Raw genomic sequence first — 16,111 nt, forward strand, 5'->3', positions numbered from 1 at the left:
AGAAAGAGAACTAGAGAAAGAAAACTAAAACTCTTCCTACATACAACATTAAAGGATGGGCTTACGAAAATTCTAGTTGTCTATCTGTGACAACTCAATTGCAAACATTCTTTTTTTTTTTAAGTGCTGTTTTAAAGTTTTATAAAACACAGGTAAGTTGAATCAAAGAATGCCATTGGGAAGTTAAAGAAGCCCTGTCAACTGACTTAGATAGCACCATGGTGTAAATACTGGCTCCATCCAAAGTTACTAATGGAGGACATCCCTGAGATCTAACTGGAACGAGTCTTACCAAGCCTGCAGAGGGATGATATGGCCTGTAAATGGCACAATCTTCTGTCGAGGATACATGTCTTTCATGGTAAGAAAAACTTGGACCTGTTTATTCATTTCTTCTTATTAATATGTTTTCCTTAGATAAAGGGACCACTGACCTGCTTCTCACTAAGTTCCAGATTAGTGGTGGTAGCTTCTGAAAATTACAGAGAATATATCCAGACTACTCGGACAAGAGAGAGACATTCTATACTAAATGGCGTGCTGATATCTAAGAGCCCATTTTCCCCAGATGTATTGTGACCTTTCAGGCTTCCCATTCTGTGACAATTGGTAGGACTCAAGACATCCCATCATGCTACAAATTTCAACCTGCCTGTTGTTCAGCAAAATTCTGTGCATCTGATGTCATTTGATTGTTCCTAATAGTATTGTGATTTATTTTTCATAAAAGCAACACTATGCTCTCATGCCTCAAGAGCAGAGATTAGAACTTTAGTACCAAGGACCATTTTCTTCCAAAAACCAATTTAACTGCCTTTTACTCAGGAAATAAGCCTTTATTTGACACTTCTTTTACATACAAGAGTTGTGCAGAATTTCTTCTCTTGCTTTCAGTGAAGAAGCTCTGCCTTGAGATCACCTGTAAGATACAGTTGTCACCAAAGCAACTTTGATGACAGTTGCTGCATTATTTCACCCAAACTGTCCTTATGTTGAATCAGTATTGCAGAAAAGTGTGAGATATATAATATTTAAGACAGCACATTTTTGTTACTCATAAATGTATACAACATACAGAATTTAGGTCATAGTCATTGGCTCATTCTTTTTAAAAATAAATTTGTATGATTTGTAAATTGTATGTGAAATTTATCTAAAGTTTTGATAGTGTTCTCTTTTACTATATTTCAGTATGTTCTTGATATAGAACTACTTTTTTTTGCCATTACTATTATCCTATAATATATGGTGAACCTTAGTTTGGCTTTCCCTGATTACCATGTCACAAGTAGTGAATTCTGAGTAAGATATGATTTTCTGTTTGTCAAATTAAACATGATATTTTTTCCCATGGTTGCAGCTGCACAAATTCCAATAGTACTAATTATTGTTGGCATCTAGGGACATAGATTCTTCTCAAATCCAGGAACAATGGTGAATTTTACCCAACCTCTGTAAGAAATGTTGAACTTTCCATATTAATAGAAATATATTTTTCCAAAATAAGAGACATACTATTTATATTCTATTAAAAAATGTTCAAACTTGCCTTACATTATGCTGAGAAGTCTGAGATAATGATTGAGAACAATAGATTGGATTTAGGAATTTTAAGGCCTCTGTTGTCTTCAATAAGAAGGAGACTTGTGGGGAGCTGTGGGTATCATTACATAAGATCAATGCAAATTTTTTTATTTCCAGAGGAGAGAAACAATGCTGATGAAAGGACTCTTTTAAGTAACTAGAATTACTACAAGTAGCTGCTTCAATTTATATCAAATGCTGTCATTCATTAAAAGGAGTAATTTTATTGATATGCATATCTATGCATTAAAGTGACTAAAATAGATTCAATATAAGGGACCCTATTCTCTTCAGAAATTGAATGTGAGTTGGTATGGTGTAATGTCTGAGCTTGTGGGGTTTGGAATCACATATAACTTGCTCAGTCTGGAGTGTACCATTTACCAGCTTTGCATCCTTGCAAAAGCTGTTTATCCTCCACCCATCATTTTATTATCTCTCTCTGTAGGAATGAAAGTGTACTTAAATCACTGAGATGATGTGAGAATTAAATTTTTAAAGATGTATGAAAAAGTCCTTGTATAATTAATTCACGGTAGAAAGTAAAATGCTTAAATTTGTTCAATAAATTTTAGTAATTTTTATTGTGGCATGGTTGGTACTGTTACAAGAACTATTGAGGTACATAAAGAAGGAGTGCTTATAAGAACGGCAGTGGAGCATGAATTAATGCAGAATTTCAGGATGATAGGTGGCTTTTGAATTCCATTCTAAGTTTGAGATATTACATTCACATTAATGTGTAATATTTATCTAAAAATAGAATTACATGTTAAATTATATGATTATATCAAAGGATGCAACTCATAGCTTTTCCAAAGTGTTCTATTTCCTGAACACTCTGTAATGTATTCATTAGCAAGGTCTTCTTATATCTTTTCTTAGAATAAAGCAAAAGATGTTAAATAATAAGGAGACACATCCCCAATAAAATGTGGAAATCAAAATGGAACGCAGAAGTAAGGGGTTGAACACATTTTCACATAAAATATTCATTATTCTAAGGCAAGTTGCTGTGCCAAAGGGTGACTTTGAGTCCTTTATCCACCTCTCAGCCCCCTGCACATTTTGCTTTGGACAGTTGGCCTTCCCACCTTGTTACATTATGTGCTCTACAAAGGTACCTTCAAGACCCTCCATTCCACATAAATCATCTCCTCTAAGCCCTTTCTCTAAGTGTTTTCTGGAGATGCCACTAAACTCAGTGACAGCACCAGAAGACAGACCTGAAAAATCTTTTCACTCAGGTTAAATTATTGACTAACTTTAACTTTCCTTTAGTTTATCAGGGACATCTCGACCTGTAAGGAGGTACAGACTACTCTCCAATCAACAGCTATAATTCTGTCACATCATCCATTACCAGGGGATGCTGTTCCTTGAGGAGTCCACAGAATCACAGCATTTTTCAGTATTGAAATAACTGAAAGATCATAGTGCCTTCATTTCAACTGTAGAGGTTAAGTAATTTCCCCAAATCTACAACACTAAGTTACAGTGGAATAACGACCGGATTAAAGGTCTCCAAGTTAAATGATTAACTTGCAATCATTTTCTCTCCAGCAACTCAACTCCTAAACACAATCACACATACATTTGTCAAAATAGCTTTGTCTCAAGCAGAGAGGAATGAATGCTTCTAAAAGGCTCAAACATGTGACACATCACTGATCAGCATGGAGTTGGCTCACAATAGGGGCCCAGTTAAAATGTTTCAGATGCAGGTGGATCAAACCTCTAAAGCACTAAATTAAAACAATCCTTTTAGTGGAGGAAATTCTAAGTTTTAGAAGAGGACCTTCCTACTGAATCTCTGACCAGTCACTGATGATGCTCCTCGTCTGTGATGCTGATTGGTTCTCTAACACTGAGATCACCCAATCCAGGAGCAAATACTGAATTCCTTGGTTGGTGTCACTTGGGTGGAGGAGGATCACAGTATTCATTTGAGTGGGGCTTGCCTGCTCCCCTCACACCCTGTCCTCTCCTGTTCTCCAGCATGGTGTCCCTGTATTTCTCCGGAGGCTCCTGGATGGCAGCTCTGACAGTGATACTGATGGTGCTGAGCCCGCCCCTGGCCTGGACCAGGGAGACCCAACGTAAGTGTATACCTTGGATTGTGAGCTATCATAGGGTGTGGGAAGGAAGGTACTTAGTTTTGTCACTGTGTCCAGGCCATGTCCCTTAAAAATTGTGATATATTCTTCAGTGACCAGCTATCTTTACCATAGGGATCCCCAATTCTTTCCACAACAAAACGTGTCTAGATATTTGTCCTCTCTATGAGAGCTGCATCAGGGTCTTCCATATGTATAAGACATTTTTTTTCTCAATTCTCCTCCAATAAAACCTCCCTAGCCTTGCATCCCATTCTTTCATTGTCGTAAGAGGATTTAGAAATAAAGATAATTCCCCATTTGGCACTTCCCTTTATTATGTTGAGTTTTGCCAGGAAAAGGGAAAGCTTCTCTGAGAATTTTATGGGAAATCGCAAGGAATTAGAAAGATCCCTCCTAGAAGATCCTGTGTTATATTCTCAAGAGGATCTGTGATGTTGGTGCCTCTCTCTAATGAGACATGAGAATGTATCAAAGGGCCTTCCCCCATATCTTTTCTTTCTCCTGAACGCCAATGTTTAAAATGCCTGTATCCCTGCCCTGGAGGTTCTCTGACAGAAGTTAGGATTAGTTTTCTCTCTATTTCTCCTGTGGGTAAAGCACCCTGGAGCTGAAACAACTCTTAGTAATCCTTAGTACTTGAAATGACTCTTTAGATAAGGAGCATCCATGGGGTGTTCTTTGATGCCTTAAAGAACTTAGGACATCTTCTGAAAACCTGACACAGGTTAGTGTTCACTGTGAATCTATTTTGAACCTTTCTAGATGATTAGTTTCTCCTACATCTCCCCGTTCTTTGGCCTGAGCATATGAGAAGAGATTCAACTAGTAGAGGATAAATGATAGGTTCATTCATTGTGCTGTCTATGTTCTTTAATTAGCCATGTTTGGTTACCTCTCCTTCAAGTTTGTCCCTATTTTTCCCCAGCTATGTCATCAGCATTACTGAAAGTCCCCAACGTTTGCACAGACCCCCAGAACTATAATAGATCCATTGGATGAGCTAAAACTTATGAAAATTTCCCTCTTGCTTAAAATCACCTTTTTCTTTCCTGTGAATGCCTCTTAAAACTAGTAGAAGAAGAAAGAGGAAGTTTGTCTGAATTTGTCACAGGAAGTGGAAGGGATATAATGTGTCATCAGAATAAAAGAGTGTTGGAGCTGGAGCCCCTTCTTGCTTTCCAAGATCCTCACAATAACCAATTCCCCAAACCATGAGTTCATTCATTTAGACTACAAATGTTTATTTGAGCAGCTATTATATACTGGGCTCTGTCTAGACTCAGAATTCTATATGAATAAAAGCTAGAAAAGTCTCAATTATCATGGAACTTACCTAATGACAGGAGAGAAAGATAACAACCCAATTAACAAAGAAAAACATTTTGAAGAGCAGTAAGTGCTCTGAAAAAAATATATCAGGGCTATGGGACAGAGAAAATGGGATTCACTTGACTTCAGTTTGAGTGGCTAGGGAGGTCTCCCTGAGAAAGTGACCTTTAGTTGAAACATGAGTGATGAGAAGGAGGCAGTTATGTAAAGGATGCAAGGGAACAGGGAAAGAACGAAGTGTGGGAAGATATTTGCTGTGTTTAAGGGACAGAAGAAGGCTAGTGTGGCTGAAACAGAGCAAGCAAGTTAGCACGTGGAATAAAATGAGGTCAGAGAGGAAATCAGGAGCCAAATCATTTTGGCCCTGATGGCTAAGGTAAGATTTCTGAATTTTATTGAAAAAGATATGTGAAGTTACTGAGGGGTTACAAGGAGTGTCAGTTTATGTTTATTAAAAAAACATTTCTAGCTACCATGTGGAGATTGGATTGTATGGATTCATCAGGGAGACCTTTTAGGATCATGGTAGAATTCTCCAGGGAAGACGTACTTGTGGCCTCATTTAGTGTAGTAGTGACAAAGACAGTAATAAAGAGAAAGGCAACAGATTTGAAATAGATATTTGTATGACTTGTTAATAAATTATATTAGGAAGAGGTAGAAAATTAAGCTTATCCCTCAGGATTTTGTCTTGAATTACTGGAATAAACATAATGGTGCTGCTTATTGAGGTAGAGAAGACTATGGGAGGAAAAAATTTGAGGTGGGTGGTTAGGAATAAAAGTTTTGTTTAAGTTTAAAATGATTTTTTGGCATTTATGTGGAGCTGTCAAGAGGCCAGTTGAATTTATGAGACTGGAATTCAGGGGGAGACCAGGGCTGGAGACATATATGTTGCAGTCATTGACAACTGTGTTAAATTTCAGGAAAGTAGAAGAGGTTGCACATAAAGGAGTGTGGGAGTGTGTAGTAGAAGGCAAAGAGAGGGCCAGGGTCAGTAAGTCAGCAAAGGGGAGTAAGAAGGAGTACCAGTGATAGTGACAAAAACCAAGAGCGTGTGATGCAGAGAGTGAGGGAACTTAGATTTTTCAAGGATGGAGAGAGTGGCGATTTGTGGTGAGTATGACCAAGAGGTGGGTGAAATGAGAAAACATGACAGAGAAGTGAGCACTGGGTATGGTGGACCTGACATTTGCTGTCAGCGGAGTATACAAGACAGGAGCTAGATTGGATCATTTGAGGAGAGAATGGGAGCTGAAGAACTGAGGAATGGATTACAGATGACTCTTTTGACTAGCTGACCTCAGGGACAGACTGTGCTCTAGCATAAGGGAATCAGCTGGACCTAAAGTGTAAAAATAAGAGCCTGATGAGAAGCTGGGAAAACCTGAGAATCAGACATGTTTAGTTAGTCTTCAGCAAGGAAGCATTAGAGTGCCCTTGAATGCCAAGGTTATGCAAAAAACCATTAATTAATACAGCCAGTATTTATTCATGTCCTAGAATACACCAGTTATTTTACCCTAGGTGGTAATGTTGGAGTAACAAACCAAACAAATCTGGTTTCTGTCAACGTGGAGCCTCATAACATTTTGCAGCTACTCTGTACCAGGCCTATAAATTTCAGTATGTAATTCTTATAACTATCCTATCATATCTGTAGCAGTTAAAAACATATACATCACATGGAAGCAACCTAAGCATCCATCGACAGATGAATGGATAAAGAAGATGTGGCACATATATACAATGGAACATTACTCAGTCATAAAAGAAACGAAATTGAGTTATCTGTAGTGAGGTGGATGGACCTAGAGTCTGTCATACAGAGTGAAATAAGTCAGAAAGAGAAAAACAAATACCATATGCTAATGCATATATGTGGAATCTAAAAAAAAAAATGCTCTTATGAACCTAGGGGCAGGACAAGAATAAAGATGCAGATGTAGAGAATGGACTTGAGGACACAGGGTGGGGGAAGGGTAAGCTGGGACGAAGTGAGAGAGTGGCATGGACATATATACACTACCAAACGTAAAATAGATACTTAGTGGGAAGCAGCTGCACAGCACAGGGAGATCAGCTCTGTGCTTTGTGACCTAGAGGGGTGGGATAGGGAGGGTGGGAGGGAGACGCAAGAGGGAGGGGATATGGGGGTATATGTATACGTATATCTGATTCACTTTGTTATACAGCAGAGAGTAACACAACATTGTAAAGCAATTATACTCCAATAAAGATGTTAAAAAATATATATATATATATATATGGAATCTAAAATTCAAAAAGTTTGAGTTATTTACCCAGTGCCACATTGTTAGTTCTAGAACTTAGATTATATTGTCAGGTCTGAGTATATAGAAATTCCCTTTCTTCTAAGTCAGCATACCCCTTTTGTGTTAGATTTATATATACCACATTATTATATATAAAATGTTCTGCTCTTATTTGCTCAAAATGGTAACTAGTGATTAAATTAATTGAAGACAATGCCAAATGATGATGAAGATATTACTTACTTTAGGAAGTTAAGGAATAGAAAGATCTTGTGAGCTTGCTTTCATAGGGTTATAAAAATTAAAATGTCAATATATTTATTGAGTATTTATTATATGATCAGCACTAGGAAGTGCCACTCTTTAATTTCACACTTAAAAATATACTGTGAGGGGCTTCCCTGGTGGCACAGTGGTTGAGAGTCCGCCTGCCGATGCAGGGGACACGGGTTCGTGCCCCGGTCCGGGAAGATCCCACATGCCGCGGAGCGGCTGGGCCCGTGAGCCATGGCCGCTGAGCCTGCGCGTCCGGAGCCTGTGCTGCGCAACGGGAGAGGCCACAACAGTGAGAGGCCCACGTACCGCAAAAAAATAAAAAATAAAAAATAAATAAATGTATATATATATATATATATATATATATGCTGTGAGGGATATACTATCATCAAATCTGTTTTGGAGATCAAGAAAAAAGTCTCATGTATGCTAAAACTGACCTGAGTAGAAGAGCTGATCTTCAAATTCAGAAGTTCTGATTCTACAGCTTGGGATTCTAACCACCATTAGTGGATAGTGGCTTGACTGTGTCTGAATTACTGACAAAATTTCTGATGTTCATATGCACAGTGTGTGTCTTGGGTGTGTGTGTGTGTGTGTGTGTGTGGAGGGGTGCTGCAAGGGCTGCTAGATCCAATACAAAAGACATACCTACTGTATAGCACAGGGAATTCTGCTCAATGTTATGTGGCAGCCTGGATGGGAGGGGCGTCTGGGGGAGAATGGATACATGTATATGTATGGCTGAGTCTCTTTGCTGTGCACCTGAAACTATCACAAATTGTTAATCGGCTATACTCTTATATAAAATAAAAAGTTAAATAAATAAAATAATAAAATAAAAAATAAGATGTAAATGTCTCTTTTTTGTTGTTGTTGACAAAAAGACATTTACATTCAAAAAAGAGACATTTACAAAAAAAAGAGACATTTACATTCATTCTGCATTTATTAGTTGAAAAGTCCATATGTGTTCACACTTTCTGCAGCCTGCCATGGGCATGTGTTAAAGAATACAAAGAAGAAGTATTAAATATCCTCCTCCTTCTGAGGCTACATTAGCAAGTTGGGCTAAGGTTGCCAAATTAAATACAGGATGCTCAGTTAAATCTGAAGTTCTGATAAACAACAGTGATTGATCAAAATCGAAATTTCACTGGGAATCCTGTATTTTTATTTGCTAAATCTGGCAACCTCAGGTTGGGGGCAAGAACTGGACAAACAGTGCTAACCATACAAGCTACAGTGAACAGTAACTTCACACATTTTAATTTTGTAACGTTGTCATCTGTCAATAAGATACTTGAGAATTTCTGAATAGTAAAATAGACCTGGCCTGACCCAGAGTACCCTTCTTTCTTCCATCATTTCTAGGTGATGGTCTCTGCTTAAAGTCTGGGGACCTGCTTATTTTTTTGTAAACTGTCTATATGAGGATATCATCTTCTTCTTAGTTTCTCCCCTTCTGAGGAGACTTGACTACAGAAACAAGTTCTACATCTGGCCAAGGGTGGTACTTTGATGCCTACTTGTATTGTTGGAGCTACGAGACAAAGTTAGAAAATGAAATCGTTGAGGCATGAACAGGAATAAGATGTCTGTGGCTGTAATTTACTACTATAGATAAGTAGTGGACCAGAGGCAGAGAAGTTAAGAAAAAAGATGATGTGAAGGATAAACTATGACTTTGCAATTGGTTGGCAAGCAAAGAAATAAAAAAGCCTTGGTCCTGAACAAATTAATTTTCCTGGAAAAACAGCTCCTCAGTGGGTCCGGATTCTTAAAAAATATAAATTTCAGTGGGACCAAGATTTTCAACAAAGGTAATGTCGGCTGCCGCTTGGGGCTGAGGCCTGACTGAGTGGCGGTGCCTCCCGCAGAGAATTTCCTGTACCAGTTTAAGAGCTACTGTTACTTCACCAACGGCACGGAGCGGGTGCGGCTCGTGGAAAGTCACACCTATAATCGGGAGGAGTTCGTGCGCTTCGACAGCGACGTGGGCGAGTACCGGGCGGTGACCGAGCTGGGCCGGCCGGACGCCGAGTACTGGAACAGCCAGAAGGACCTCCTGGAGCAGAACAGGGCCGAGCTGGACACGTACTGCAGACACAACTACGGGGTTGGGGAGAGCTTCACGGTGCAGCGGCGAGGTGAGCGCGGGGCTGGGCGGCCAGCGGGCGGGGGCGCAGTGCGTGTGAGTGTGTGTTTGAGACAGAGACAGAGAGACACAGAGACGCGGACAGAGGAGACTGCGTTCGGGGGGCGGGGTGTGTGTAGGGCTGTGAGCAAGTACAAGTTAGGCGGGTTCCTGTGAGAGCCTGTTGTCCGGAGACCGTGTGTGATTTTGTCAGTGACTGTGAGAGGGGAGAGAGCGTGTGTGGTGTGGGGAGGCCCGGGAGGGAGGGGAGGTGTGGCGGGAGGGGTGCAGGAGGGAGGCTCCGGGTGTGCTTGGTGGTCCCTGTGGGGGAGGCGAGGGGGAAGGGAGGGGAGGAAACCCCGACTGCGGTGGGCGGTTAGAGATGCGGGAGGGACTTCAAGGTGTCTGTGGTTGGGGGAAGGTTTGGGGGAGGAGAGGTGAGGAAAGTGAAAGGATTGGGAGCCTGTGAGGAGAAGAGTCACAGCGCGTTCTGGGCACACACCCTCTTACTCCTGACACCCCGGAAGTAAGTGTGCCGCGTCTGTCTGTGTGCAGGAGCACTTCACTGAGGAAAAGGTGTCAGACTAGTTTTTGACAGGTGCGGGCAGGGGAGCCTCTGCGGCTCCTCTGATCTTCCTGAGACTTCTTCTAGGTCTAAATTTTTCGCCTTTTTTTTTTCTTAGCCTATATATTTTTACATAGTTGAAATGACTGTGTAATCAGCTTTTGAATTATAATTGTGTTAATACACTGATGTTACTATTTTTATAACGCTAATAGTATTCGAGTAGTTACATAATATTTCTTTTTATAAGTGTAACAATTCACCTCACAATCTCCTTTATCAGATCTTGTTTCAAAGATATATAGTGCCAAGTACTCATTTTAAAATTACATTTTTTATTTTAAATTTATATTTCTTTGATTCCTAAAGTTCTTGAATATCTCTCACATATTTATTGGCCCCTTGTTACTGCTCTGTTATTTATTCTCTATTATTTCTGGGGTCCTGGTGTTTTTCTCAGTGATATAGATTCTCTATGCAGCAAAATTAACACTGTTGATATTTGATTCAGCTTTCTCTCCAGTTTGAGGTTTATATTTTGATTCAGTTTATTATTTTCCATGATAGAAATTTAAACATTTTTACTTAATAAAATACACTGCAAACTTGTTAGGAAAGATTTACCATCAATTTTAAACTTACCATTTTAGAGTATTGTAAAAATGTTTTTCACCAAGTTTCTCCATCATTTAAAAAAAATTGTGTTTATTAAGGCTGATATTGTCAGAGATTGTCTCAGGCGCTAAGCACACATATTTAATGAGTCCCAGACCCTTGCCTGAACTTATGTGTCAGCTTAAAAAGAGAGACAATTGATAACAATTCCAGTAGTAAATTCACTTGTTTTGCAAAGGAGAGAGATTGATTAGCAGAGTTTAATTATAAGAATTTTTTTAAATTAATGACTTTTCTTCCTTCTTTCCTTCTCCTTCAGGACTCATGGGCTTTTTTGGAATTCTACTCAGAGATAGAGATTCACTTGTGTCTTTCCTTCTTCCTAGGGTAGAACCTTTTCTGAGGTGTTCTAAGGTGTGAGTGCCTGGAGACAGCTTTCCCAGGATTTCATCTTCTGTCTCCACACACACCACACACACACACACACACCCCGCCCTGCTGTTTCCTAATTTATCCACACTGCTTTGAATCATATTTTCTTTCAAATTAAACAAGGGCAATAAATAATTCTGATATATTGAAGGCTAAATTCCAGTTACGGTTTTACATACTTCAGGTGCATTAATCCTCACATAACCCTAGGAGGTGAATTAGAATTATTATTCCTTTTTATAGGTGAGAAAGATGAAACACAGAGGAATGGAAAAATTCTCCTGGGATGAATCTGTAAGAGACAGAGCCTGGATTTGAACCCAGGCAACATGGATTCAGAAATGACACTTTTAATTAAATGCCTTGCAAAGAGTTGTAAACACGTCAACAATAAATAACTGCTTCATGCAATGGGAAAAAAAGACACACAAGTATCCTCAGCATCTCTAAAATCTAATGGGTCCATGTGGTAAGGGTTAAATTCAGGATCATGGTACTAACACCTAAAGTTGGGCCACATGGCCACCTTTGAGGGAGACCTGCCCAAGGCTGCAGTCTGGGACTGGAGAGTGGATGCAGAAAGGCAGCCAACCAATGTGACTTACTCTCTCTCCCTCACTTATCCCCTCTACCTTTTTTCTCTCCTAGTGGCACCTACAGTGACTGTGTATCCTGCAAAGACACAGCCTCTGCAGCACCACAGCCTCCTGGTCTGCTCTGTGAATGGTTTCTATCCACGCCACATTGAAGTCAGGTGGTTCCGGAACGGCCAGGAAGAGGAGGCGGGGGTGGTCTCCACAGGCCTGATCCCTAATGGAGACTGGACCTTCCAGATCATGGTGATGCTTGAAACAGTCCCTCAGAGTGGAGAGGTCTACACCTGCCATGTGGAGCACCCCAGCCGGACCAGCCCTGTCACAGTGGAATGGAGTGAGAAGCTGTCTGGTCTCATAAGTTCCTCAGCCACCATGGAAGGGGCTTGCTTACCCCTGAGTGTCAGGTTTCTCCTCTCCCCACAGCATCTGTTCATTTGCTCTATTCTCTCCTATCCTTCAGCTGAGGTTAGGAGGGTAGTCATGTGAATATCCTGTGATAGAAATCCTCTGATATTTATAGATATCCTGTGATAGTTTGTACAAAGACCTGTACCCCCTGAGAAGGCAGTTATGCCTGACAAGCAGAATAGAGGTGTCCCTGATTTGAGCCTCCCATCTTATCTCAGGTCATGGTCACCTCTTTGGCCCTGGGCACCAGTCCCCTTCTTCAGGCTGGGCTCGTACTTCTGACACTGTTGCTCTGAGTTGTTCATTGTGATCTGAGAAGAGGTGTGTCCGCTACGATGTAGGGACCTTGCTGGCATGAAGGGAGTCCAACCTCAGTTCTGCCTTTTATTAGCTCTGTCACCCTAGACAAGCTACTTAACCTCATTGAGTTCCTGGCACTTCACCCTTAAGATGTTGAAGTAGTGGCCTTATGTCAAGGCTGTGATATTTAAGTGAGTTTAATTCTCAGTGTGTATCTACTTAGTGTGATTCTTAAATCTCTTTTCCAGAAATGGCCACTTACTCTATTTCTTCCAGGGCAGGCTTTTTTCCCCCACTGTCACAGTTCTGAATCTCAGAGTCTCAATTAGAGAAGTAAGAATTGGGGTAAAATATCACTAAAACTAGCTTCTTTTCTCAGGGGCACAGTCTGAATCTGCTCAGAGCAAGATGATGAGTGGAATCGGAGGCTTTGTTCTGGGTCTGCTCTTCCTTGGGGTGGGGCTGTTCATCTACTTCAGGAATCAGAAAGGTAAGGAGCCTGTTGGCAGCTGAGCCTCCCCACAGACTTTTGGGGGAAGAAATATGACTTTGCTCGGTTAGTTCTCTGTATATCAATGACCCTGTGTAAAGTCTTCCTTTGCTTAGTTGACCTCAAATTTCCTGAAAATCCAGAAATTGACAGTCCATGGTTAGCTACGGTTAAAATATAAGAGGTGATGGCCTGCAGAGATAAGAAAAATGTTAACATGCTTGGAGATTTTGTGTGGAGATCCTGGGACAAATGCAGGAAGAGACACTAAGACTGATGAAGTTATACTGGATTTGTGTGACAGAAGCTTCGTAGGTTACCAGCTCTCAGTGTCTGCTCTCCTCCCTGCCCTGTCATCATGTGATTAGGTTGTGGTATAACGGAAATCTGAGGTGGGGGTCGGGGGTTGGGTACATTCTGTTTGGGGACAGATTCATCTCCATATATTTTAAGTATATATCTTCCCTTCTCTCTCCCAGGACACTCTGGACTTCAGCCAACAGGTAATGCTCTTTAACTCTCTTTTAGAGACATACTTAGTCTCCCTAGAACAGATAGTAGAGGTGACAAAACAGGTGACAGAAATAATGGGAAAGACCTTGGATCTGACTTCGGATCAGGCAGTTTCCACTAAAGCTTCTTCTCTCCACTAAAACAGAAGGCCTGTCCTCTGAAGTAACTTTGGCTCAGGGAGACTTAAGAATTTGTTTTCCTTCTTAATTCAATACTTTAACATGAGACCCTGAAAGAGGAGAAAAAAACTGCTTGCAGAGTTAGATCTGGAAACAACCCTCTCCTCTGTCTTTTGCAGGACTCCTGAGCTGAAGGGAGGATGGTGACACTCAAGCCAAAACCTTCTGTCCCGGCTTCTTCGCAGCATGAAAATGTTTCCTGCTTCGCTGTAATTCTTCCACAACGATAGTACTTCTCAGGATCTAGTTTGCTCTTGGTTGAGTGACCCTGCAGAAAATATCCTTCTTTTTTTTTTTTTTGCCGTACGCTGGTCTCTCACTGCTGTGGCCTCTCCCGTTGCAGAGCACAGGCTCCGGACGCGCAGGCTCAGCGGCCATGGCTCACGGGCCCAGCCGCTCCGCGGCATGTGGGATCCTCCTGGACCAGGGCACAAACCCACGTCCCCTGCATTGGCAGGCAGACTCTCAACCACTGCGCCACCAGGGAAGCCAGAAAATGTCCTTCTTGATGGCTTCCTCAGCCCCTATCCTTGACCTGGAAGTCCCCAATATTGATCGCAATCCCTTATCTTCATTTTTTCCTGGTCCCTTTTGTTTTTAACCTTTACTGCCTCCTGTGCATCTGAACTCATCTTCTGCCCACATTCCTTATTAAAGTCTTTCTCAAATAAATATGGATGAAAATCATCTGCTTCATACAGTTCCAAGGAAGGAAGTAGAAAGAAAAGAAAAAAGGAGAATTGCATCCTATAACAATAATGGTTTTCATTAACATTACTGAAATTTGGTCACTTGTGGATCTGAAAGATTTCCTTGCTTCCTTCCTTGTTTTTTTCTTGGGTTTTCTGTATTCTCTAATTAGGAATGTTTTCCTGAACTAGAATAAAAACCTTGTTGAACCCATTTCATGGTTGTCTCCTACATCTTTGCATTCTCAAAGACAAGCATGCAAGTTTCTTCACACCATGGGATACAGAAAGGGGCAAAAAATATAAGAAATACAGGTGACTTGTAAGGATGTGATGCCCTGACAATTTTTGTAATCATGTTCTTTTTTCTCTTTTTCCCTGTTTTTTTTTTTTTTGAAGAAAATATCTAATCCTGGGTACTTCTTGAATTCCTCTTTTATTAGACTAATGGTGGGCTTCAACACTTCAGTCTTTTACTGTCTCTCAGATAAAAGGCAGTGGCATGCTGGCTCTTTGGCTGAGATGCATTCTTCCCCATAAATAGGGTTCAGAAGGCCTTTAGGACAAAGCCAAAACTATTGGAAAAGGTACATTTCTGAGACCCTCCAGATTGTGCAGTAAACTTACTGTCTGTTACAGGAAAATCCTTAATGGACCTTATCTTAGCAGAAATCAGGGACAGTGCTGGGAAAGAAAAAGGATTATATAAATTCACTGATGTACATCCAAACAGTGAAATACTCTGCAGCTGGAGGAAAAAATGAGAATAACCTGCTATGGAATAATATCCAAAATGCCCTTTCAGTACGTACAGTGCTGTGTGTATAGTACACAACATTTTGTTTAATAAGATAGAGGACAATAGGAATATATAGATACACCATTCATTTTAATCTGTTTATCTACTTTTCTATCTATCATCTATCTATCTATCATCTGGTTTTGTTTGTAAATAGAAATAATGGAAGGATTTTTTTAAATGGTTGCCTATAAGGCAAAAGAAGGGAATAGGTTAAATAGGACAGAGATGAAAGCTGGACTTCTCCTAATATGTCTTTTTAGTAGTTTTAACTTGAGGCACATTCAAATATTTTATGTAATAAAAAATTTAAATCAAAAGTTTAAAAAGGTGACACATAAAAACTGAAAACAAACTGCAAAGATATAAACTGTTGATGGAAAAATAATTAATCAATAGTCAATCTAGGGCTTCCCTGGTGGTGCAGTGGTTGAGAGTCCACCTCCCGATGCAGGGGACATGGGTTCGTGCCCCGGTCTGGGAAGATCCCACATGCCAATGCCATGGAGTGGCTGGGCCCATGAGCCATGGCCGCTGAGCCTGTGCGTCCAGAGCCTGTGCTCCGCAATGGGACAGGCCACAACAGTGAGAGGCCCACGTACCGCAAAAAAAAAAAAAAAAAAAAGTCAATCTATGAGAATTTTACTCCAGCCAAACTGATGATTATAACCTGAGAGAGGTAGTCTTTCAGAAACCTCTGAGGACTGTTCCACCCATTAGAGGTCAAAGCACAGTTATATAAATTTTTGAGACAAAGGGTTATACATCAAAGTAACATATTGGCAGTTTACAGAGTCCAGCAA

The 16,111-nt window shown here is 40.5% G+C and overlaps 1 protein-coding gene across 1 annotated transcript; it reads left to right on the forward strand.

Annotated features, from left to right (window-relative positions):
* Positions 1-3,583: 3,583 nt before the first annotated feature.
* LOC307059807 (DLA class II histocompatibility antigen, DR-1 beta chain-like) lies at positions 3,584-14,717 on the forward strand (the record flags this gene model as incomplete). Its single annotated transcript, XM_079714044.1, has 6 exons — positions 3,584-3,683; positions 9,466-9,735; positions 11,983-12,264; positions 13,018-13,128; positions 13,608-13,631; positions 13,940-14,717. The coding sequence occupies 6 exons, from the start codon at positions 3,584-3,586 to the stop codon at positions 13,951-13,953; spliced, it is 801 nt and encodes a 266-aa protein (XP_079570170.1). The 3' UTR covers positions 13,954-14,717.
* Between the last annotated feature and the right edge of the window lie 1,394 nt (positions 14,718-16,111).

This window comes from Hyperoodon ampullatus, assembly GCF_949752795.1.
Source record: "Hyperoodon ampullatus genome assembly, chromosome: 10".
In the NCBI taxonomy this organism is placed as follows: domain Eukaryota; kingdom Metazoa; phylum Chordata; class Mammalia; order Artiodactyla; family Ziphiidae; genus Hyperoodon; species Hyperoodon ampullatus.